This window comes from Carcharodon carcharias, chromosome 2 (assembly GCF_017639515.1).
Source record: "Carcharodon carcharias isolate sCarCar2 chromosome 2, sCarCar2.pri, whole genome shotgun sequence".
Lineage (NCBI taxonomy): Eukaryota > Metazoa > Chordata > Chondrichthyes > Lamniformes > Lamnidae > Carcharodon > Carcharodon carcharias.
This window is the reverse complement of record NC_054468.1, coordinates 73,725,223-73,750,866: the sequence shown is the minus strand read 5'-3', so window position 1 is coordinate 73,750,866 and position 25,644 is coordinate 73,725,223. Positions and strand designations below refer to the sequence as shown.

General features: G+C 46.0%; 1 protein-coding gene across 3 annotated transcripts in view; it reads right to left on the bottom strand.

Moving 5' to 3' along the window:
* Positions 1–25,644, bottom strand: part of LOC121291641 (ubiquitin carboxyl-terminal hydrolase 47) — a 60,684-nt gene that overhangs the window by 18,981 nt on the left and 16,059 nt on the right. For all 3 annotated transcript variants that reach the window (XM_041213110.1, XM_041213128.1, XM_041213119.1), the window contains exons 7-9: positions 16,686–16,781; positions 7,758–7,892; positions 2,747–2,788 (exon numbers count right to left, since the gene is read on the bottom strand). In XM_041213110.1, the coding sequence (XP_041069044.1) occupies positions 2,747–2,788; positions 7,758–7,892; positions 16,686–16,781 (273 nt within the window). The remainder of the gene's footprint in view (positions 1–2,746; positions 2,789–7,757; positions 7,893–16,685; positions 16,782–25,644) is intronic.

The following is a 25,644-nucleotide window of genomic DNA, read 5'->3' as shown; positions in this document are numbered from 1 at the left end:
CACACTAATGCACTCCAAAGCAGCACTCCAGTGGAGACAAAAGCAGCACTGTAGATGACTTGCTTTTATGCTGTCTGAATCTAGCTTTTGAATGTGCCTATGGAAGCTTCCAGCCACTTTAGCAGAAGCCTGCTGTGTCCAGTAACTAAAGTTGTGTTACAAGCCTTTGGAATTCCACTGCCGAATGGGTGCTGTGGTACCCTTGCTGGGTTGATTTTGTAGTTTCAAATCTATTTTGGACTGTTGCCTTAAAGGGAGTGTGTAGCTGGGAGCCTGTTTAATTAAGAACTTTGGGAACTGTTCAGACTAAATATCCGTATAACACGTATTCTTACGTGTGCTTAATTTTTTTTCCTTTTGTTAATGAATGTTTTAAGTTAACTTTAAAATCTCTAAAGGTGTTCATGGATTCAATTCTTCTGAATTCAGTGCATAAGCCTTCTTGTAATAAAACAAGTTGCAAAACTGTTGTGATAGTGTGGCCAAGTTTCCCTTGTGGATTTGGTCCGCCTGGCACATACCACCATATGTCATAACACTGTTGTAAGCATACCTTTTCTTCTTTATCTTAATTTCTAACTCCCTTTTCATCTAAGGAGCCCTGGATTTGTTTGCCCAGCCATTTCCTTTTGAGGGAATATAGCTCGACTGTGACCGAACCATTTCTTCTTTGAAGGTAGCCCATTGTTCTGTTTTTCCCACCAGCCTTTGGTTCCAATCTATCTGATCCAGCTCTGCTCTTGCCCCATTGAAGTCAGCTCTCCCCCAATTAATTATTTTTACTTTGGATTACCCATTGTCCTTTTCTACCATCTTCCTAAACCTCATGATACAATGATCACTGTCTCCTAAATGTTCCTCCGCTGATACTTGATCTATTTGGCCCACCTCCTTTCTAAGAACCAGGTCTAGCAGTGCATCCTTTCATGTTGGACTGAATACATACTAGTGTAGAAAATTTTCCTGAACACTATCTAGGAACTCTTGGTCCTCTCTGCCCTTTATACTACCACTAGCCTAGTCTATGTTCGGGTAACTAAATTCTTCCATTATAACTGTCCTATAATGTTTGCACCTGTCTGGTAATTTCCCTGCAGATTTGTTTCTCTATCTCCTTCCCACTAGTTGGTGGTCTATGGACTACACAGAGTAATGTGATTTTACCCTTTTTGTTCCTTTGCTCTAGCCAAATTGATTCTGTCCTTGAACCGTCTGGGACATCCTTTTTCTCCAGCACTGCGATGCTCTCCTCAACCAATACCACCACCCCTCCTCCTTTTCTTCCTTTCCTATCTTTCTTGAACACCTTGTACCCAGGAATATTTAACACCCAGTCCTCTGTTTACGCCACATCATAATTCCACATGGCAATCTGCACCTGTAACTCACTAATCTTATTTACTATGCTCCCAGAATTCACATGCATGCAGTATAACCCAGATTTAGACTTCATTACTTTCTCCCTTACTCTGACTCCACATATTAGTTTACTATTTTCTATATTAGTGCCACGTGTCTCTCCCAGTATTTTGCACATCCTCATATTACTCTCTAATATTCTCTCCAGGTTGCTGCACCCCTGCTGAGTTAGTTTAAAGCCCCCCCAACAGCACTAGCAAAACATCCCACAAAGAACTCAGTCCTGGTTATGTTTAGGTGCAACTCGTCTGTATTGTACAGGTGCCATCTTCCCCAGAGCCAGTCCCAATGTCCCAGGAATCTAAAACCCTTCCTCCTGTACCATCTTTCCAGCCACACATTCATCTGCCTTATCCTCCTATTTCTGTACTCACTTGCAAGTGGCACTGGGAGTAATCCAGAGATTACTACTTTTGAGGTCCTACTTGTTAATTTTCTACCTAGCTCCCTAAATTCTGACTGCAGGTCCACATCCCCCTTCCTACCTAAGTCATCGGTATCAATGTGGACCACGACCTCTGGCTGTTCACCCTCCCCCAGAAGAATGTTCTGCAGCCACTCTGTGATATCCTTGACTCTGGCACCAGGGAGACAACATACCATCTGGAGTCATGTCTATAGCTGCAGAAAGACCTGTCTGTTCCCCTAACAAATCCCTGTCATTATTTCTCTTCCTTTCTTCTTCCTCCCCTCCTGGACAGCCGAGCCACTCATGGTGCCACAAACTTGGCTCTGACTGCACCCCTCTGAGGAACAAACACCTTCACTGATATCCAGCAATTTACATACCAGGGAATAATTTCTGCGGCAGGTCAGTGAGGTCATAGGCAATTGTAGTAAAATATAATTCATAAATTCTCTCTTTCTATTTTAGAACAAGTGGAACTGAACACAAAAGAACCAGTGAGAATCCAGTTTATTGTAACAGAAGGGGTCAATTTTGTTGAAATACTTTTACCCTATAGCTTAAACCTAGTTGCTATTTACAGAATAATCTACATTTATTATTGATTTTTGCCACAGATACAATGCCAAGACCTGTGAGATGCTGCTTTTATTCAACTTATGACAATGTCCGTAACTGACTATTGATTCCATAGATTTTCAGATTGACTGTAACAAAGATAGAATCAAGTCTGCATTTCTCTATTGTATAGCACCATAAATTCATGCTCTGGTGTGCTGTACCATTACACAGCTGTCCTTAACATTGGTACAATCTGCCTAGAAATGTGAGATTTCCCTGCAAATGCCAAACCAATCCCCAACCGATAAAGCATTAGATACTTTGCAACAAATATAATTAGAGAAGGTGAAGAAATCTTACCACAGAGATCAGACTCCACTCTGTTTTATCATTGTTTATAATCTGTGTAAAAGAAATATTAAGTTGAAACATTCTTATAAATCTAATTTGCCCTACCAGTTTTTAGTAGCACAACCGTAACAAAAGAAAGCCATATTTGAAAGCAATTTTTAAAAACTTATTAGGGCCTGAAATTTTACCATGACAGAGAGCCTCTCAGTCATGGCGAAAGAGGCCAAAATTTGGAAGTCCTGCCCAAAAACATAGCACCTATCATTTTTGAGGAGGCAAGAATATCCCCAGGTCAGGACTTGCGCATAAGCATTTTCCCAGAGACAGCTTCCCATAAAAAACAGCAAAGGCCTCTAGTGATGTCTGATCTTTGTTAGCCGGGGATGGGAAATATGATGTGTGCAGTTTAGACCTGGTTGGAGGAGGTCTAAACTTTGCATGGTCCTTTGTTTAGGTGAGGTACCCTTTTGGAAAGGTAGGGTCCCTCTTTGGATAGGGGCCTGGAACACTGTTGGAGGAGATCAGGTGTCCTTTGGATGAAGTCAGGTGCCCTTGGGAAAGGTAATGTGCCCCTTGGAATTGTTAAAATTAGGTTTGAATGAGCATAAACTGTGCATAATCTCATTAACTGTAAAGCTCTTTGGAAATGTCAAAAGTGTCAAAATGAACTGTCAAAAGTATAAAAATGAACTATGAAAGGCAACTGTCAAGCTCTCAAGGCAATTAAAACTCATGCCTTTTAAATCTTTGAAAAAAAATCAAGAGTCTTAAAAAAAAAATTGTTTACAATTCACTCTGTCTTTTGACATAAGCGTGAAGGTTACCATGACTGGATTAGTGCAGCATGACTGGTTCCACAACCTTCCATTATCACAGTAGAGTGCCTTCCATTTCACAGTTTGTTTGACAGCTCCAAGTGGCTATGAACACTTTGAAGTGGGACTATGTCTATTTTCATAAGGGATTAAACACCTGAATTAAATGTTTGTTTTTATAAAAAAGTAGTTGAAGGAATGTAAACGTAATGAATGGCTGTTTATGAATATTTTAAAATAAAGTCTGCAATAGATACTTAGAATTTCATTTTATTCAATCTCAGCATGGTTCCTGAGGTCTGCCCATGGTAGATACTGTGAGAGTTGGAACTGTAGGCGAAAGGGCAAAGTAGGCATGAGTTAGCACTAAGTTGGCATAGGAGCTATAAAGGGTCATGAAAGGTAGGTGAGGGGGCATAGGTTAGCTCTTCATGGCCCTATACCATCAGGAGTGGGTAGAGGACATGAAGTGTCAGGGGTTGGCATGGATGTGGCATGTTGAATGTGTGGTTGGGTCTTCTTGGACACAATGCTGAAGCACAGGGGCAGGGCTTCCACCCAGCTTGCTTCCACACCGAGCATTTTCTGCAGTCATTCCTGGGGCAATAAACCCAACTCCCAGAGAACCCCACCTGCCCTGAATGAAAATCCCAACATCTGAGGCACTTTTTCTAGGGCTGGGTTTACGGAGCTGGGAATTGTCCCGACCCTGCACTCCTGACCTGGGAGTGAAAATCCAGGCTTAGTTCACTGCACGTGCAGCAGGAACCCATTGGGCCAAATGGCCTCCTTCTGTGCCATGATGGCTTCATTATTCTATGCCACATTTGAGATATAATGTGTTCAACCTTGTTGGAGACGGGCATCTTGTGATGTATGCTACTGGTTAGATTTTTCTTTCACCCTTCAGTTTGAAAACATGGGCAGGATCTTTAGGTTGGGGGTGCGGGGCTCACTCACCGACGCGTAAAGTGACGCCAAGCAGAACTCCTGACGTCACCCTGTGTCATTTCCATTTTCAGGTGGGCAGGGGGGCAGCCGAGTCAGCTGTGCACCCACCAACCTGTCACCGGCCAATTGAGGCTATTTAAAAAGAACTTAACATAATTAATGGACCTGTCCATCCAACCTTAACGTTGGCGGGCAGGCCAGGATCCCTGGCGAGCTTCGGAAAAAGCATGAAACCTCATCCATGGGCGGATGAGGTTAAAAATATTTAACAAAGGTTTCACTAAAAGTGAAGGACACGTCCCAACTCATGTGACAACGTCACATGAGGGGACATGTCAGGGAAATTTTGATTTTGTCTCTTTTACATTTTTAAATTTGGGGCCGATCTCACTGAGGCAGCACTTAGCCTCAGGGAAATCAGTGCGCTCTTTTGTGCGCATGTGTGAAAGACAGCACTCACAGCTGAGAGAATCCCTGAACTACGCCCCCCCCTCCCCCCACCCGCATGGGGAGCGCATAACGCTTCCTGGAGGGCATCATGCTGGGCGGGCCTTAAACTGGCCTGCCCACGTAAAATGGTGGATCGCCCACATAAAATTGTGGTGCGCCCCCTATCGGGGACGCCGATCGGAGGCGTGCCTGCCCGCACCCGTTCCTGAGCTTCCCCCCCACAATGGGGGGAAAATTGTTCCCCATGTTGTACCGTAACTTTTGCAAGTGAGGGACAAGGATAACAGGGCATCTGGGACCATTGTCAATAGTGAGACCAACAGTGAAGATCCTTAACCAATGACATTTAAAGATTGAGAAATAAGTAGAGGAAAATGAAAGGGGGTGCATTAGAATTATAAGCTACAGAAAGAGAAATAAACTTAGAAGTTTTTACTTGCACTCGTTTTACTTATGAGTTTGGGAGTGGGTGGGGTTTGAAAAGTGCTGAAATTGACAACACGCCAGGAAGCCCTAACACATCAACATCCTCATTTAATTGCAGCATGTTAGAATGCCTATGAACAATCTCCTCAGGAAGGGGAGTCGTTTTGCTCAATTCATTAATATCTCATTAACAGTGATATTAACATGGGTTTTAGGATTTAACTACTGGTGAATCGGTTTTCCTGGCTTCCTGGAACTCACCAGTGAAAACAAGGTGAGAACACAGGATAATTGAGGGGAGCTGCAGAAATGACAATCAAAAATTCCCATAAATATTGAAAACTCACATCCATTTTTTACATAACTGTGAAAGGCCTTTGCTCAAAGCACACAGGCTACTTTCATGACTTTCCAAGTTAATTTCACTACTTTGCAGATGACACTCACGACTTCAGAGGTTGTTTGTCTGATCTCCACTTTGCAACTGCGATCAATCAGATTAGCATGGGTGCCACCTATGCTGGGTGAAACCTTGTACCCTGTCCATGGCAAGTTTGGTGGCAGGGACGCATTTAAATGGACGAGAGGGTGTCAAGTAGTGACACCACCACCTTCCTGCCTCCACCCTGAATAAGTCGGTGGCAGCAAGGTTGTGGACAAACTTCCTGCCCTACTGTCCACTGAGGCCCTTAAGTGGGCATTGCTGTCTGAAAAGTGCTCATATTGGGGAGGCTGAGTTAGGTTCCACTAGTGATCGTATCTGACAGCAATATGTAAAAGCCACTCTTCCCCCAACACAAAGCACTCCTGCAATCTACCAAGCATCCCTTTCACAGCCCCCTCTACTGCTTGGCAATAAGTCTCGTCTTACTATTCATCACAAGTGAAAAACTCACTGCCACAGTTACAGCTATAAGTGGACAATTTAGAAAAGTGGTGAAAATAAATAATATTTATGCAGTTTAAAACTGAAACAGAAACTTATCATTCTAACATTGTGTAATGCTCCCATTTGCATACCCTTGTGCAACTACAAATCTTCACTCTCCTCTTCCCAACACTCTTACAATGACACAATCTCTGTAGCTTCAGCAGAGCTGGAGGCAGGCTTCTCAGGTCCCTGCTCTGACTGATGAGATGTCTTTGACTGACGTCCTCTGTGTTTTATAGTTTTTGAGGGCTCCACCGAGGACTGCCGCACCTGCACCAGTCAGCTCTAGGGAAACAAAGCAGGATATGCGTACTGACTGAGGGGAGTGGGGTAATGGTGAGAAGTGGAAGTGCTTTGAGTTGAGACCCCACTTCTCTGTCCCATTTCACCATCATTGCTTTCGTGGCTTAGCCACATTTCATGTTAGCAAAGAGCTCAAGAACACTTTGCTACAGATCAGTGGGACAATGAATGGCCACAGCTAGTTATTGTGAATCCTACTTAAAGTGGTATTCATCACGTGTAAGACATTGATGTGGTTCGACATGCACTTGTGTGATTGTCATGTTTGATGCTCCATGTCAGTAATCATTCTTTCCAGGGATGAAGACATCATTGCAAACGCTGTGACATCATGCTACCTTCATGCTTGAGATGGACTGCTCCAGTCTCCCTGCAGGTGTGCATAGAACAGTCGGAGCTCCTTCAGTACATCACACATTCCCTGCTCCTGCTCCAGAAGCATCCTATTTGCCAACGTACCGTGATGGTCTGCATCTGCATCCAGCTGAGTTGACCTTCAAGTATCCTGTGCCCTCTGCCATGAACTCTGCACTGCTGACTGTCTCCACCATCTGCTCTTGCTCACTTGTGATGTGAGAAACATCAAGTTAAAGCGTGACTATCTTTCTTACTGGTCCGACTGAGCATCTGAACTGGTGCATGCAAAGTCTTGTGACTGTTCACCCTCAAAAAGACTGACTCCTTTGAGGAGTCATCATTGTCCCCTTGGACTACCCTCTGTGGGATGCTTGGAGGCCCTGTGGGAGATTTTAGATTAGAACTATCAAGGCAAGAATATCTTAATTAATCATTATGCACATGATGATAGTTCACTCGCTGCTGACAGCAAGTGAGTGTTGTACACCATGGAGCTCTGTGATATTTAATTCTGTCACCAGTTTCAATTGTTTTTTTTATTGTAGGGAGGTTGATGCATTGCATGAATTAAAGTTAAAAGGATACTTACACTGCTAATTACCAGGCATAACTTTCCAGCAAATTTAATTAATATGTAAACCCAATAAGTTCTTAAAATGACGCACTAATTGGCCCTTAATTTTAAAATTGAGATGAAGCCTGTGCCATTTTGTCATTATTCCGACTTCAAGATTCCATAAAAAGATAAAATTTGAAAAAAAACTAGAAAAGCAAAATAAATATGTACCTTCTTCTGAAATGTTAACTTCTGTGGAATCTCTACCTTGTCATCCAGCTTTGTGAAGCACATCTTGAAATAGTCAAACTCAAATCTTTTCAGCTGCACAGCCAGTATCTTTGGCAGACTTTCAAAGTAGTATCTCTGAAATGCGAAAGGGGGCGGACAAACAGTTATGTAGATGTCAATTTATTTTGGGACATTCTGTGTCTATAATGTCCCATGAACTGATGTGGACTAAATTTTGCAGTGCAGGAATAATAGAAAAGATCTTATACAATGGTTCTCTTGTGAATTGCACACATTCACAATAGGCAAAGGAAGCAACCATTTGAGAAAAGGTAGAAGCCTTAATATAATCTTCAAGGGATTCAGAAATCACACAATAATATGTCCAAGTAACATGTCCACCTAAACATTCATTCAAGGTTCCAATGGTGCTGAAGAGCATATTGAAGAGAGCTTAAAGAACTTAAGAAGAAAATTAATTCAACAGTTTTTTGATCCTAATTTGACTATTTATCCTTTTTCCTGTTGGTGTTTAAGCTCATGGGCAGAATTTTCTGCCTGTCAGGTGGGCTGGCTCGACCCAATCTCTGGTGGGCGGGGAGCCGATCCCCGCTGGGGAAGTGGACACTGCAGCCATTTTACCTGGGCAGGCCAATTAAGGCCCACCCAACGTGACGTCCGGTGGGAAGCGTTATGCGCTTCCTGTGTGGTGGGGGGGGATTCCCCAAAAGCGAGAGTGCGCTTTTTCGCGCATGCGCACGAAAGAGTGCATATCTCCCTGAGGCTAAGTGCTGCCTCAGGGAGATCGTTTACACTTTTAAAAATATTAAAAATAGAAAAAAATAAGTTCCCTAACATTTCCCCCTCATGTGACAATAGGCCATTGACAGGTCGGCGGGCCCGCAGCTGATTTTGCTGTGCCCCTGCCTTCCTGAAAATTTAAATGGACTGGGATGACGTCGGGGGTTCTGCCCCCTGCTCACCGATGGCAAAATTCTGCCCCATGAGGCTTAAGCCAGAATTGTCCAGACTTGTTTGTGGTGGGCGTCATGGTGGGCTAGGGCGGACAATATGGCGAGAAAGCCAAAAATTGTCTTTTTGTTTTTATTTCACTGTCGTGAACCCAGTTTGCAATCATCCACTCCACCCATCAATGGCGGGCCACTATTCCCTCGGTTTATGTTAGAAACCTAATTTCAATACTTTAGCATCTCATTATAAGCCTTCAAAATCATCCCCCCACGTAAAATTTACCGCCCAGGTCAGCGTGACTTCAGAATGGTGTACTTCACACCTGCCTTTACTTGGTGACCTGAACTTCGATGTGAGTGCACACAACCTTGCACAGCACTCGCGAGCATCACCCATAGGACATCAAGGAAGAGGCACCGCGCATTCATGAGGAGTCATCATCGTCCTCTTGGACTACCCTCTGTTGGATGCTTGGAGGCCTGTGGGAGATTTTAGATTAGAACTATCAAGGCAAGAACATTTAAATTAATCATTACGCACATGATGATAGTTCACTGCCAGCTGCCATTCAATGTGGTGCTGGGCGAGGATTCCAGAGTGGCTGAGGCATTGGGCATTGCAGGGTTTTGGGATGGGAGGGTGGGGGTGTGGTTCCAGTGTGGGGGTGTGGTTCCAAGGTTGGGGGTTGGAGCAAAGCAGTATAAATGCTGCAGGAACTACACAATCACATGCTGGGGGTGTGGGTGGAGGGGGGGGGGGCGGTGTGTGGGATAGTAAGGGAAGCAGCCACTGACTTGGAAAAGCTTGTCAAAAGTGAACATTCTTCCACAACTGAGACTGTTCGGCAGCTGTCCCCTTGACATGCTTGGAGTTGAACCTCTAAAGCTTTTCTGCCCACTGAAGCAATGCAAAAGCATGAGTGTCACCAAATGCTCCAGAACCTTTCAGGCGCAGACTGCAAATTAATGTGCGTTTTAGGGAGCAGGAGGACAACTGGCTGATTTGGCAAGTTGTATAATCCCCTTGCCAAAGGTGACCATGGCACAGTCATTGGTGGAGGCGCTCGCAGCCCCTTGCAATGTCTTTATTAAGGTTTGGACCATATCCATTGTGGTTCAAGCTAACAGTGCAGCTTTGGTTTGGAGTATGCCTGCGCCTAAGCTGAAAGCACAACATGCAGTCCACTGGCCAGAGCTGCCGCCAATCAGTCAACTGGAGTGGGCAGAGGTGGGTTGGGTTTCGGACAGACATGAAGCGCACTATACACTGGCCATCCAAGTGGTGGCCAGCACTCTTCTGCATGCATGAAGGGGCCTTCAGACTTAACCAAGAGAGGTTCTTAGGACACATATGCGAACCCACACCTGTCTCTCTCTTTGATACTGCAGGAAGAGGACCTCAGCATTATGGAGCCTGCTGATTTAGTGGTACACCACATGCCTTACAGAGCCCAAAGTAAAAGAAGAGAGCAGCAGGGGCACCAGGCTTGGCAAAGGGAGGAGCACCTCCCTCAATATGAAGGGACTGCAAGATCCACAGTGAGCGGTCGCTCATAGGTGTCTCGCTAAACCAGGATTTATAGACGGTGCCTGTCATTCCTGCAGGTGACTGAGAACCAGTGTCACCGAAGACTGTGCATGTCTCAAGAACTGGTCGGTCCCATATGCAGGATTTGACACCATGGGGCATGGAGGGCATCCACTGCCAGTGGCCATGAAAGTGAGCATGGTGCTCAATTTTTACACCAGTGACTCCTTCCAGGGCTCCACAGGTGACCTCTGTGGGATCTCACAAGCCTCCATGCACAAATGTATCCAGGAGTTCACAGGTAGCACCTTCGTGTAGACATTTCAACTGTATTTGGAAGGCCAGGAAACAAGAGTGCTGGGATTTGCGCAGGTCTCTGGTTTCCCACAGTTGCAGAGTGCCATCGACTGCACTCACGTGCAACAAGCAGTCAACCACATCAATCGCAAGGGTTTCCGCTCGCTGCATATACAGCTGGTCTGTGACCACCACAAACTCACCCTAGAATTCTGCGCACGATTCCCAGGGAGCATCCATGATTCCTATAACCTTAGCAGGCTTCAGAACCCTGACATCTTCCAGGGTCCACAGAGGTTGTAGGGTTGACTCCTCGGGGACAAGGCCTACCTACAGAGGATGTCGCCTGTGCAGTGGCCTCAGAGTGCAACAGAGTGACGGTATAATGAGGTTCATACCGCATTCCAGCATTTGGTGGACCAAACAATAGATATTTTGAAAATGAGGTTCTGGTGCCTCGACAGGTCCAGTGAAGCACTGCAATACAGTCTACCAAGGGTGTTGTGCATCATCGTAGCTTGCTGCACGCTACACAACCTGGCGCTGTAGCAGGGGGAGGACCTGGCTGAGGAGATGGAAGAGCTGCACGTCTCCTCCGATGAAGAGGACTTCGAAGGGGATGACAGTGATGAGGTCTGTGAAGGGGAGGATGTCAGCGATGAGGCCGTCGCACTGGTCAGACAAGGCAAGTGTGCTTAGGAGGCCCTCATAGCCACAAGATTTGTGGAGGATGATGATGAAATGCAGCAAGGACAGTCTTCACATCCTCATCTTGCATCTGTGAGCATTTTACTCTTGTGTGGTTGATGGCAGCGCACATTCCCTCAGTGCTCAGGTTCATGGCAGTGGAGGCCCTAACAGTCACTAGGTTCCAGGAGGACGATGACATGCAATGAGGACACGCCATAGATGTTCACCTTAGCCTCAGTGAATGTCTCTCTGGCTGAGGAAAGCTCGCTTGCGCTCTGTGATCAGTGTCATATCATGGAGACGCAGCCATGAAACTTTAAATGCACCTGACCCTTTGTCCACCTTCAGCACCTGTCCCCTTCAGCAGCACAGCGTAACTGGTCACAGATGCTTAAGAGATGGGGGCCAGCCCCAGCTTAAAGGTGCTGAGAGCACACAGACAGTATGATGGAACTCTGTGATGCCTGCCCATGATGTTCTGGCAGCAATGACAAGCAGTATTGAAGTGCAGGCATCAGTAATGTGTCCAGTGAGTGTGAAATTGGATCATCACTTTGGTCTGAAGGTTACACACTGCACAGGGAAGAGGCCCTGGACTGAGACACCTGCCTTTATCTTATGCAGGAACCAAGATTTCACATCTTAGTGACATGAACACTGCTCATCACAACAAAGAGCCATCGGCAGGGAGACATCCTTGAGAGATTTCATGTTGAAATGATTAACACCCATGCCCAGGCTGTGCAACAACATCTTCTTACACTTCCTAACCCTGCTACTGCATCTTGGTGCTCCCCCGACATCCACAGCAGAGGTGGATGCAGCCTGCTGACTGCTATACCATGTCTATGATGACCTTGGTGGGGTGGGCATCCTCTGGAGGGCCAAGACCTGAAGAGCCCCGGCCTGCTTTGGGTGTCCTGCTGTAGGCCTGTTGAGGACTTTGCAACGGGCCTCCACAGTGTCCAGAAGAGATTCATCACTAAATTGTGGGGCTGCAATATTCCTGGCTTTTGGAGCCCTGTCTTGACTGGAGCAGTCCTGGGCATTGAGAAGTGTGTGTGGCTGCATTTTAAATATGGCACCCAGCATGAGGAAGCAGTGAGGTAACGGCGTGGTGGGCTAATTGGAAGCCGCCCGCCAGCGATCCAGATGTTTCCTGTGACTGCATAATTTACGAGGCGGCATGGGGACAATACTGCGTGAAAACCCGCTATTGCGGTCGGCGAATAAAATGACTTTTTTCACGCCCGCTACTGCACATAGTGCAAATCCAGGACAGTTCTGCCCTTCGTGTCAAGTGCAACAAGTTATGTTTTTCATCAAATACTAATAAGCTTCCAAATGGGAGTATTCCATCTGATGTTTGGGGAAAAAATGAACGCCAATGGATGGATGGCAAACAGATCAGACTGCACAATAGCTGTTCTGTACTATCCATCAGTAAAGAGACACTTGTATCTTCAGACAGAGGTGAGCATGACTCACTTTGGTGAGTGATTAAAGCATGCAGAAGCTCCAAATCTCAACGCAGGTTATAACAACAGGCTCAATGGCACAGGTAGGTGCAAAAGTCAGACCAACCATAATGCTGGATGTTTCTTCACACACATCTCAGTCAGACCAAATCACGTTTAGTCAGTACTAGAGTAAAGAATGTAAGCCAGTGTGACCATCAGCCAACAAAGCCTGACTGACTATATGAGCCAAGGTGTCACCATTCATGTTAGCTAGTATTGCTATTGGCACTAACTGGACAGGCGGTTTGGGGGGAGCTGTCTTCAGAGACAGATGAGAATCAGATGTAGAACTGTGCCACCTGCACTTAACTTGCAGCTTGGGGTGGCCCTGCCACTGACAGTACGCTTCATCCATGGCCCCCAAACTGTTTCCATCTCCTTTCAGCCTCGCTGTAAGACAGACTTAAAATGATTGGGCCAAGGTTTGGCAACTGGGTGGCCCTTGTTAGAGCCATCTCTACATCAAATATAGATCAGATGCTAGAGTTATTCTGTCATTTGTTTGCATATTCATTTTGGATTTCCTCTCCATTCATTTTTGCCTCCCAATTTTATTCACATTTGCAAAGACAGATAATAGGTTAAGATGCCTTTTGAGCCTTTTTTCAAAAAGATTTTAGAACTTTTGCAACACTATTGTTCAATTGCTTCATAAGAATATAAGAAATTGGAGCAAAGTGGACTATACGCCCCATTGAACCTGCTCTGCCATTCAATATGATCACGGCTGCAATGGCTTCTGCCTCAATTTCATTTTCCCACCTGCTCCCCATATCCTTTTATCCCTGAGAAACCAAAAATCTGTATATCTCAGTCTTAAACATATTCAATGATGCAGCATATACAACCCTTTGGAGGAGAGACTTCCAAAGACTCTTAACCTTTTGGGTGAAGAAATTTCTCCTCATTCTCCATTTTAAATAATGGGCCCCTTTCCCTGAAACTGTGCCCCCTTGTTTTAAGAGCCCATGGTGTAGGGGGTAACAAAGCATGAAAAAAGGGTTGGCTAGCTAACAGGAGTCGGAAAGTAGGGATAAATGGATCTTTTTCAGGTTGGTAAGCTATAACTAGTGGACTGCCACGAGGATCAGTGCTGAGGCCTGCAGTCGCATAGTGGTAATGTCACTGAACTAGTAATCCAGAAGCCCAGGCTAATGTTCTGATTCAAATTGAATCTAACATGGTTTTGAATCCCACCACAGCAGCTGGTGGAATTTAAATTCAGTTAATACATCTGGAATTTTTACAAAAGCTACTCTTGATAATAGTGACCATGAAACTATTGTCAATTGTCGCAAAAATCCATTTGGCTTATGAATGCCCTTTAGGGAAGGAAATCTATTGACCTTATCTGGTCTGGCCTACATGTGACTCCAGATACACAGAAACATGGTTGACTTTTAAATAGCCTAGCCAGCTAGTCTGTTGTTTCAAATTGCTATGAAGTCTACAAAAAGGAATGAAGCCATACAGATCACCCAGCATCAACCTAGGCACCAGAAATGACGGCAGCAAATCCAGCTCTGTCAACCCTCCTTACTAACATCTGCGCTCTCATGCCAAAATTGGGAGAGCTGTCTCACAGACTAGTCAAGCAACAGCCTGACATAGTCATACTCATGGAATCATATCTTACAGACAATGTCTCAGACACCACCATCACCATCCCTGGGTATCTCCTGTTCCACCAGCAGGACAGACCCAACAGAGGTGGCAGCACAGTGGGATACAGTCGGGAGGGGGTTGCCCTGGGAGTTCTCAACATCAACTCTGGACCCATGAAGGCTCATGGCATCAGGTCAAACTTGGGCAAGGAAACATCCTGTTGATTACCACATACTGACCCCCCCACACCACACACCCCCCCCACCCCACCCCCACCCCTCAGCTGATGAATCAGTACTCCAGGTTGAATACCATTGGAATGAAGCATTGAGGATGGCTAGAGTACATTCTGTGCCCTAAGTGGGAGGCTTCAATGTCCATCACCAAGAGTGGCTCGGTGGTACCATTACCATAAAGCTGGAGGATCAATCCTGGTTTAATGAAGAGTGCAGTAGCATCACTACTGACTGAGCCCTAAAGGGCATAGCTGCTAGGCTGGTTCTGAGGCAGGTGCTGAGGAAACCAACAAGAGAGATAAAAATACTTGACTGCGTCCTGACTAATCTACCTGTCACAGAAGCATTTGTCCAGTACAGTATTGGTAGGAATGACCACTGCACAGTCCTTATGGAAACTAAGTCCCATCATCATATTGAGGATACCCTCCATTGTGTTGTGCGGCACTTCCATTGTGCTAAATGGGATAGATCTAGCAACTCAAAACTGGACATCCATGAGGCGCTGTGAGCCATAAGCAGAATTGTACTCAACCGCAATCTTTAACCTCATGGCCTGGCATATCCCCCAGCCTACCATTACCATCAAGTCGGAGGATCAATCCTGGTTCAATGAAGAGCGCAGAGGGGCTAAAAATGAGGTGTCAACCTGGTGAAGCTACAACACAGGATTACTTGCATGCCAAAGAGCTTAAGCATCATGCGATAGGCAGAGTTGTGATCTCACAGCCAGTGGATCAGATCTGGGTTCTGCAGTACTGCCACATCTAGCCGTGAATGGTGGTGGACAATTAAACAACTAACTACAGGAGGAGGCTCGACAAATATCCCCATGATTAATGAGGGGGGAGCCCAGCACATCAGTGCAAACGGCAAGGCTGACTCATTTGCAACAATGTTCAGCCAGAATGTGGATGATCCATCTCAGCCTCTTCCGGAAGTCCCCAGCATCACAGATACCAGTCTTCAGTAAATTTAATTCGCTCCACATGATATCAAGAAACGGCTGAAGGCACTGGATACGGTGAAGGCTACGGGCCCTGATAACATTCTGGCAATTGTACTGAAGACCTGTGCTCCAGAACTATCTGTGCCCTTAGCCAACATTTTTCAGTACAGCTACAACACTGGCATCTACCCAGCAATGTGGAAAATTGCCCAGGTATGTCATTTCTACAAAAAGTAGGACAAATCCAACGGGGCCAATTACCGCCCCATCAATTTACTCCCGTGTATCAGCAAAGTGTCGTCGACAGTGCTATCAAATAGCACCTACTCAGATAAACCTGCTCACTGGCTCTCAGTTTGGGTTCCGTCCGGCCACTCAGCTCCTAACCTCATTACAGCCTTGGTCCAAACATGAGCAAAAGAGCTAAACTCAAGAGGTGAGGTGAGAGTGACTGCCCTTGACATCAAAGTCACATTTGACCGGGTGTGGTATTGAGGAGCCCTAGCAAACTGGAGTCAATGGGAATCGGGGGAAACCACTGGCTGGAGACATTCTTAGCACAAAGGAAGATGGTTGTGGTTCTTGGAGGTCAACCATCCCAGTCCAAGGCCATCACTGCAGGAGTTCCTTAGGGTAGTGTTCTAGGCCCAACCATTTTCTGCTGCTTCATCAATGACTTTCCTGCCATCATAAGGTCAGAAGTGTGGATGTTGTTATGTAGAATCATACTGCCTCTGATCATTCACTCCCATTTCAAACTCTGATCTGTTTCTGAGTGACCTCTTTCTACAGGTTTGCTGTGCTTACTGCATCATTGATAATTGTTTTCTGTGCGGTTCCATATAATAGGTCCCAGAATTGGGTGGACAATACCTTGAAAAGCTACTTAAAAGGAGAAAAATCCCTAAAGCAATGAATTTTCCATACCATCAGATGCTAACAATCAGATTTCTAACAACCTTAAAAAGAAACTTGCCTGAACATCTGTTGTAAGTAAAGTCAAGGTTATGCTTTTTACATACACCCAGTAACGCTATATTTGTCCTATGGAACATTCTGCCTGTCCTAATTAATGTATACAACAAAGCTACAGAATAGCTATTTGGATTAGAGGAATAGAAAATTAACTCACTGTCTCAGTCTCTGCTTTCTCATCACAGGTTTCACAGTAACACAAATTGTCTCCACTCAAAGTTGTAACTTTCAAGAAATCTTCAAACGAGTCAATCTAAAATGGATAATAATTGGAAACTAATCAATAATTTTCGTCTGTCACATTTTCATCAATTTAATCACTTTACAAATGGTAATTTGTGGTATTTTAATTATATTAACATTTTCATTTCAGCAACCAACAAAATAACTGTTTCATTAGATGAAAATATCAGTGGCAGAGTTTGAAAGGTAAATTGACAGGACTGAATGACAAGTCTCTAACCCAATTTAGGACTGCAGCTAACAGGCTGGGTTGGTGAGAGTGGAAGTGCATGGCCCACAAGCTCCCGCCCATCCCTCTCTTTCTGGCCCATTAAGTGCCGCGGCCAGTTAAAGCCTGCATATTAGTACTGCCGGCTAATTCAAGACCACGGAGTCATCTAACCCAGTGAACTATGCCCCGAGGCCTGGACATCCAGCAGCAGCAGGGTTGGGCCGTGATCCGGAAGAGGGATCTGGCCTGACATTTAAAGGGCACACAACATCATTCATGCAATCCCATGGGCAGTTAAGCTGGCAACCATTTAAAAACTTTAGTCACATTGAGGTCACAAGCTGAGCAAGTGACTGCTCAAGCAACATTGAAAATTCCTCATCAGCTGCTCCCCCATTGTGTGGTAGTGAAGGGTGAAAGGGACAGATCTACTAAGGCCCACAGTATCCCCACCACTACCACCACCCACCCACTAGCAGTTGCACTGCAGCTAGTCTCACACTGAAAGCAACCAGGCTCTGTGGTAGACACTAGAACCCGGAAGGCCCCACGGTTCAATGACAATTCCCTGTGTGCTTTCCCTCAGGCTGTCAATGAATGGTGCAATGTGTCAATGCCACAGGACAGGAAAACCGACCAAGAAGACCGACCAAGCAGGCCTGGATGGAAGTGGCAGAGAAGGTCAGCAGCTGTAATGCCGTACGGCAGATGCGGCTACAGTGCCACATGAGGCTAAGTGACCTTCTCTGCTCAGCCAGAGTGAGTGATAACCATTAACCACATAGCAGAAGCACATATTTGAGAAATTATTTGGGCAATGGACATGGCAATTGGCAAAAAGGTCAATAAATGTTCCTTGGACACAGAGTGTTATCAAGCCTCTGCACTGAGGAAGAGTGATACTTACAACTGGGGTTGGCTGTACTGAAAAAAGGAGATGGAGGGGGGTTTCATTCCAGCTACTTCATTAAACAGCACATGGCATCAATCATGAGGGCATGGTCCTTTCTCAAAGGATAATAATTCTTTTCCCTTTGTCCATGAGAAGAGGGCTTATAATGCCAGAGAGAGAGAGGTCGAGGACTGATGGGGACATGCCAGCTTGGCTTTCCTCTTGCCTAACATGGAGGAGGTGCTCCAGAACCAAAGTCTGTGGAGAGGCTGGAAGTTGTGCTGGCAGTGGTGAGAGAAAGAATGACTGTGCTAAAGATAATGGCATATTAGGAATTAAGTAGTTATGGGAAATTGGAGTCTGAGGAGCTGAAAGGCTAAGAGGGAATCATTCTGCCTTGTGTTGGAAGGCGATGGGTAACTATCAAAATTCTGCAACCTCTGTTGTCGGCTAATATGATCTTAAATTCAATGAAATTTGGTTTTGTGCTGCAGGTCAGACAGGGGCACAGCAACCACCATGCCTGAAGGGCCTGTGCTGACCTCTGAGAAAAGGTAGGGTCCTCAGGAGGTACACTGTTCCATCTTCATTCTGTACCAGCTGCCAGCTCAGATGCTTGCATTTTGATGAGTTTGCACATGTCTGAAGAATGAGAGACACCTGCGTTGGGCACCACATTAATCGTCAGAGTGGATGCTGGAGGCTTTGACAGACCAGGACCCTGACATTTGGAGAAGTGGGGAAGTGCTGGTCAATGTTGAGTTCCAGGGTGATAACGAGCTCTAGAGTCATTAGTAAGGAGTAGATGCTGAACGTACAGCAGGATAGGCATGAGGTTCTGGCAGAGATACCAGAGGGAATGGGCACTCTGGCAAAAAGATTTTTTTATGCATTCATGGGATGTGGGCATCGTTGACTAGACCAGCATTTATTGCCCATCCCGAATTGCCCTTGAGAAGGTGAACTGCCTTAATGAACTACCGCAGTCCATGTGATGTAGGTACACCCATAGTGATGTTATGGAGTTTCAGGATTTTGACCCAGCGACAGTGAAGGAATGGCAATACATTCCCAAACCAGGATGGTGAGTGGCTTGGAAGGGAACTCCAGGTGGTGGTGTTCCCTTGTATCTGCTGCCCTTGTCCTTCCTGATGGTCGTGGTTGTGTGTTTGGAAGTTGCTGTCTAAAGAGCCTTAATGAATTCCTGCAGTACCTCTTGTAGATGATACACACTGCTACTACTGTGCGTCATGGTGGAGGGAGTGAATGTGTGTGGATGGGGTGCCAATCAAACAGGCTGCTTTGTCCTGGGTGTGGTCAACCTTCTTGAGGGCTGTTGATGCTGTACTCATCCAGGCAAGTGGAGGGTATTCCTTCACACTCCTGACTTGTGACTTGTAGATGATGGACAGGTTTTGGAGAGTCAGGAGGTGAGTTACTCGCCGCAGGATTCCTAGCCTCTGAATCTGCTTTTGTAGTCACAGTATTTATATGGCTAGTCCAGTTCAGTTTCTGGTCAATGGTAACCCCCCAGGATGTTGATAGTGGGGGATTCAGCGATGGTAATGCTATTGAAAGTCAAGAGGCAATGGTTAGATTCTCTCTTGTTGGAGATGGTCATTGCCTGGCACTTGTGTGGCGCAAATGTTTCTTGTCACTTGTCAGCCCAAGTCTAGATATTGTCCAGGTCTTGCTGCATTTGGATATGGACTGCTTCAGTATCTGAGGAGTCGTGAATGGCGCTGAACATTATGCAATCAACAGCAAATATCCCCACTTCTGAACTTATGATGGAAGGAAGATCATTGATCACGCAGCTGAGGAACTTTTTTAAATTCATGAACAGGATGTGGGCTTCTCGGGTTGGGCTAGCATTTATTGTGCATCCCTAGTGGCCTTTGGGAAGGTCGGAGTCAGATGATTGGCCTCCAACAACCATAACCATCTTCTTTTGTGCTAGGTATGACGTCAACCAGCAGAGAGATATCCCCCCCCAATTCCCACTGGCCCCAGTTTTGCTAGGGCTTCCTGATGCCACACTTGGTCAGATGCTGCCTTGATGTGAAGGGCAGTCACTCTCACCTCACCTCTGGAATTCAGCTCTTTAGTCCACATTTGAACTCAGGCTGTAATGAGGTCAAGAGCTGAATGACCCTGGTTGAACCCAAACTGAGCGTCAGTGAGCAGGTTATTGATAAGCAAGTGGTGTTTGATAGCATTGTTGATGACCTCTTTTGTCACTTTACTAATGATCAAAAGTAAACTGATGGGGAGGTTATTAGCTGGGTTGGATTTGTCCAGCTTTGTGTGTACAGGACGTAGCTGGGAAATTATCCACATTCCCGGGTTGGTGCCAGTGTTGTAGCTGTACTGGAACAATTTGGCTAGGGGTGCGGCAAGTTCTGGAGCACAAGTCTTCACTACTATTGCCAGGATTGTTTTTTATTTATTTATTCATAGGATGTGAGCATCACTGGCGAGGCCAGCATTTATTGCCCATCCCTAACTGCCCTTGGTCAGAGGGCAGTTAAGAATTAAGGGCCCATAGCCTTTGCAGTATCCAGTGCCTTCAGCTATTTCTTGATAACATGTGGAGTGAATAAAATTGGCTGAAGACTGGCATCTTGATGCTGGGGACCTCCAAAGAAGACTGAGATGGATCATCAACTCGGCACTTCTGGTTCAAAGTTGTTGCAAATGCTTCAGCCTTATCTTTTGCATTGATGTGCTGGGCTTCCCTATCATTGAGGATGGGGATATTTATGGAGTCTCCTCCTCCAGGGAGTTGTTTAATTGTCCACCACCAATCATGACTGGATGTGGCAGGACTGCAAAACTTAGATCTGATCCATTGGTTATGGAATCGCTTTGCTCTGTCTAATGCTTGCTGCTTTTGCTGTTTGGCACGCAAGTATTCCTGTGTTGTATCTTCACCAGGTTGATAACTCATTTTTAGGTATGCCTGGTGCTGCTCCTGGCATGCCCTCCTGCACTCTTCATTGAACCTGGGTTGATCACCTGGCTTGATGGAAATGGTAGAGTGGGGTATATGCCAGGCCATGAGGTTACAGATAATGGTTGAGTACAATTCTGCTGATGGCCCACAGTGCTTCATGGTTGCCCAAACTTGAGGTGCTAAAGTAAGGAGTATATCTTTTTATTTCTGTTGGACTGTTGTAAAGAACATATCTTTTTATTTTCTGTTGGACTGTGGAGTAAAATTACAATCGCTGCAATTTGAAAGATATGTCCACTGGAACAGGATGAGAGATAGATACAATGCTGCAATCCTGGAACAAAGTGTGCAATGAAAGACAGGGTGATGCCAGAAAGGAGTCCTGGACCAACGGGGCTGCCTGGCAACAACGTTTGAATTGGCTCCTGACCAGGTGACCAGGTTTTGTGTGAGAGCAATGCAGCAGAATAGCTCCTAGCCTGAAAGGAACAAGACCTAAAATCTCTTTCTCCTGTGTGGAAGATTCCAGTAATTCCAAAATAATAGCTAGCTGGCTTTTCCTCCTCATATCTCTGTAATCTGCCCTCTCTCTCTCTCTATATGAAAACCCTTATCAAGAGGCAAAGGGGAAAATCACTGTTAGAGACATTGAAAGGCAAACGCTCAACCAATGAACTAAATAGTGTAAGTGCCGGAAAACCACCTCGTGTCACCAACAAGAACTGAAAAGTATCCCACACAACACAATGGAGGTATCTTTAATATGAAGACAGGACTTCATCCCCACAAGGGTTGTGCGGTGGTCACTCCTACCGATACTGTCATGAGCAGAAGCATCTGCAGCAGGCAGGTTGGTGGGAATGAGGGCAAGTATGTTTTTTCCTCTTTTGGGTCAGATTCTGCTAATTCTATCTGTAGCGGTGCTACCAAGCCATTCTTCGTGATGGACTAAGTCCCCTACTCAGATATTCTAGGCCCTTGCCACCCTCAGCGCATCCTCCAAGTGGTATTCAACATGGAGGAGTACTGATTCATCAGCTTGGGTGGGGGGTGGTGGGGGGGGGGGAGAAGTATGTGGTAATCAGCAAGGGGTTTCCTTGCCCATGTTTGACCTGATGCCATGAGGCTTCATGGGGTCTGAGTCGATGTTCAGGACTCACAGGGCAACTCCCTCCCAACTGTGTACCACTGTGCAGTCTGCTGGGATGCCTATGGTGGTGTTTGGGACACTATTGTAAGATATGATTCCGAGAGTATGACTATTTCAGGCTGAGGCTTAACTAGTCTCCGAGACAGCTCTCCCAATTTTGGTACAAGCCCCCCGATGTTAGTAAGGAGAGCTTTGCAGGGTTGAGTATCCCATGGTTGTTCCCAGTGCCGTGGGCTGTCAGTTTCATTTATTGTTGAGCTGTTTTTAGCAGTTTGATACAACTGATTTAAGAGGGCAATTAAGAGTCAACCATATTTCTGTGGGTCTTGAGGCACATGTAAGTCAGACCAGGTAACAACAGCAGATTTCCTTACATAAAGAACATTAGTGAACCAGATGGGTTTTTATGACAATCAACATGGGTTTCATGGCCATCATTAGACTTTTCATTCCAGATATTTTGCTGAATTCAAATTCCATCTGCCATGTTGGGATTTGAACCCGGGTTCCCGGAGCATTACTCCAGGTCTAGTGACCATACCACTAGACCACCACCTCCCTCGTGGAAGAGTGCAGGAGTCCACCCAGGCTATGAGTGCTACGATCTCCGTCGTGTGTTTTCCTTCATCAAGAGGCTGGCAACCCACCTGGAGAGCCTTATTCAGTAGACCCATCGGTGGCTGCTAGAGATGAATGCTGAGCTGCATACTATTACCTTTTCACTGAGCTCAAGCAGCCACAGTGAGAGGAGATAAGGTGTCTGAGCTGACAGTCCTTGTCTCCCAGAACCCAGCCATCTGACTGTGGTGCTGGGGTGAAGAACCATGGTATATGGGAGTGTCTTAAGGTGTAGGAGTCATGATCATTCCCAGTATACTATGGGCATAACTTGGAATTCTTTGCCAGTGGTCACACACTAGCTGGACACTTAATGAATGGAATCTCGTGATTTATGAAGGCACCTAGCTGGCCTGCGCGTGCCTTAATAGCCATACGGGTGTAACCTATTTCTCCCTGCAAGCTGGGAAAACCTGCTGGGAAACCAAATCCTCTGGCTCTTTTTGTCTTGGCTGGCCTCTTGGTAATATAGTGAATGAGTTCCCCAGCTTCCTGGAATAAGGCATTTGTGACTACCTGTCACAGTGCTGTATTGCACTCTGTGAAGTGCAACAGAGGTCCCTGGCTGCTGCCTGAAATAAGCCCATGGCATAGAAATTCAGGGCCACTTGTCACCTTAGTGTGAACGGCATTGGGTGGCCTCCAAAGCATCTGGAGCTAATCTCTCTGGCCATCATGTCACAAAGAGACAACAGGGTCTCCAAGATAAACATAAACATCTAAGAGATAATCCACCACTACTCTCCTCCGTCTGGCTGAACTTGTTCTCACGCTGAACAATTTCTCCTTCAACTCCTCTCACTTCCTCCAAATAAAACGTGTGACTATGGGTACCCGCATGGGCCCCAGCTATGCCTATCTCTTTATGGGGTATGTGGAACATTCCTTGTTCCAGTCCTACTCCGGCCCCCTTCCACAACTCTTTCTCCAGTACATCGATGATTACTTCGGTGCTGCTTCATGCTCTCGTCGGGACTTGGAAAAATTTATTAATTTTGCTTCCAATCTCCACCCCTCCATCATTTTCACGTGGTCCATCTCTGACAATTCCCTTCCCTTCCTTGACCTCTCTGTCTCAATCTCTGGTGATAGACTGTCCACCAATATCCATTACAAACCCACCGACTCCCACAGCTACCTCAACTACAGCTCCTCACAACCCGCTTCCTGTAAGGACTCCATCCCATTCTCTCGGTTCCTTCGCCTCTGTCGCATCTGTTCCGATGATGCTACCTTCAAAAACAGTTCCTCTGACATGTCCTCCTTCTTCCTTAACCGAGATTTTCCACCCACGGTCGTTGACAGGGCCCTCAACTGTGTCCGGCCCATCTCCCCCGCATCCGCCCTCACGCCTTCTCCTCCCTCCCAGAAACATGATAGGGTCCCCCTTGTCCTCACTTATCACCCCACCAGCCTCAGCATTCAAAGGATCATCCTCCGCCATTTCTGCCAACTCCAGCATGATGCCACCATCAAACACATCTTCCCTTCACCCCCCCTATCGGTATTCCGTAGGGATCGCTCCCTCCGGGACACCCTGGTCCACTCCTCCATCACCCCCTACTCCTCAACCCCCTCCTATGGCACCACCCCATGCCCACGCAAAAGATGCAACACCTGCCCCTTCACTTCCTCTCTCCTCACCGTCCAAGGGCCCAAACAATCCTTTCAAGTGAAGCAGCATTTCACTTGCATTTCCCCCAACTTAGTCTACTGCATTCGTTGCTCCCAATATGGTCTCCTCTACATTGGAGAGACCAAACGTAAACTGGGCGACCGCTTTGCAGAACACCTGCGGTCTGTCCGCAAGAATGACCCAAACCTCCCTGTCGCTTGCCATTTTAACACTCCACCCTGCTCTCTTGCCCACATGTCTGTCCTTGGCTTGCTGCATTGTTCCAGTGAAGCCCAACGCAAACTGGAGGAACAACACCTCATCTTCCGACTGGGCACTTTACAGCCTTCCGGACTGAATATTGAATTCAACAACTTTAGGTCTTGAGCTCCCTCCCCCATCCCCACCCCCTTTCTTTTTCCCCCTTCCTTTTATTTTTTTCCAATAAATTATATAGATTTTTCTTTTCCCACCTATTTCCATTATTTTTAAATATTTTAAATCTTTTATGCTCTCCCCACCCCCACTAGAGCTATACCTTGAGTGCCCTACCATCCATTCTTAATTAGCACATTCGTTTAGATAATATCACCAACTTTAACACCTATGTGTTCTTTTGTTCTATTGTTGGTGACATCTTTTGATTATCTGCTTCTATCACTGCTTGTTTGTCCCTACAACCACACCAACCCCCTCCACTTCTCTGTCTCTCTCTCTCTCCGCCACCCCCCCTCTCCCCCCACCCCCCCCCCCCCACCCCCCCGACACCTTAAACCAGCTTATATTTCAACTCTTTCTTGGACTCGAACTCAAGTTCTGTCGAAGGGTCATGAGGACTCGAAACGTCAACTCTTTTCTTCTCCGCCGATGCTGCCAGACCTGCTGAGTTTTTCCAGGTAATTCTGTTTTTGTTTTGATAAACATCTAAGACACTGGCGTTCAAACAACCATAAGTAGTAAAGCCTCTGCCTGTTGATATATCCTGCGGAGGAAAGTCTTCTTCATCTTTGCGCTCGGGGGTGGTTGGCTCAGCCACTTTCTGCATCTACTGCCATATTAGCTTCTTCATCCAACTGGTTGGTCAGCTGAAGCTGGCCCTGGCCAGCTGTCCTCCTCTCCCTCCTCCTGAATTTCTCCTTGCTGAAGGATCCAAATCCAGAGTGAATTCTTACCATTGTACTAGGTTGCCACTAGGGATCTTGACTTCCAAAGCTCATCTGTATCTAATGACCACCCAAAAGGAACCCTAAATTCTAACACCCACTCTTGTGATGTTAGGTAAATGGAAAATCTACAAAATATCAATGTTGCAATATTAACTGCTATCTCCAACCTCTCTCACATTCAGACAGTGTCAAGCCTATTAAATACATTATCCATCCTTATACACCAAGTGAGATTTACACCCACCCATTTTGCCCATGTAGGGAC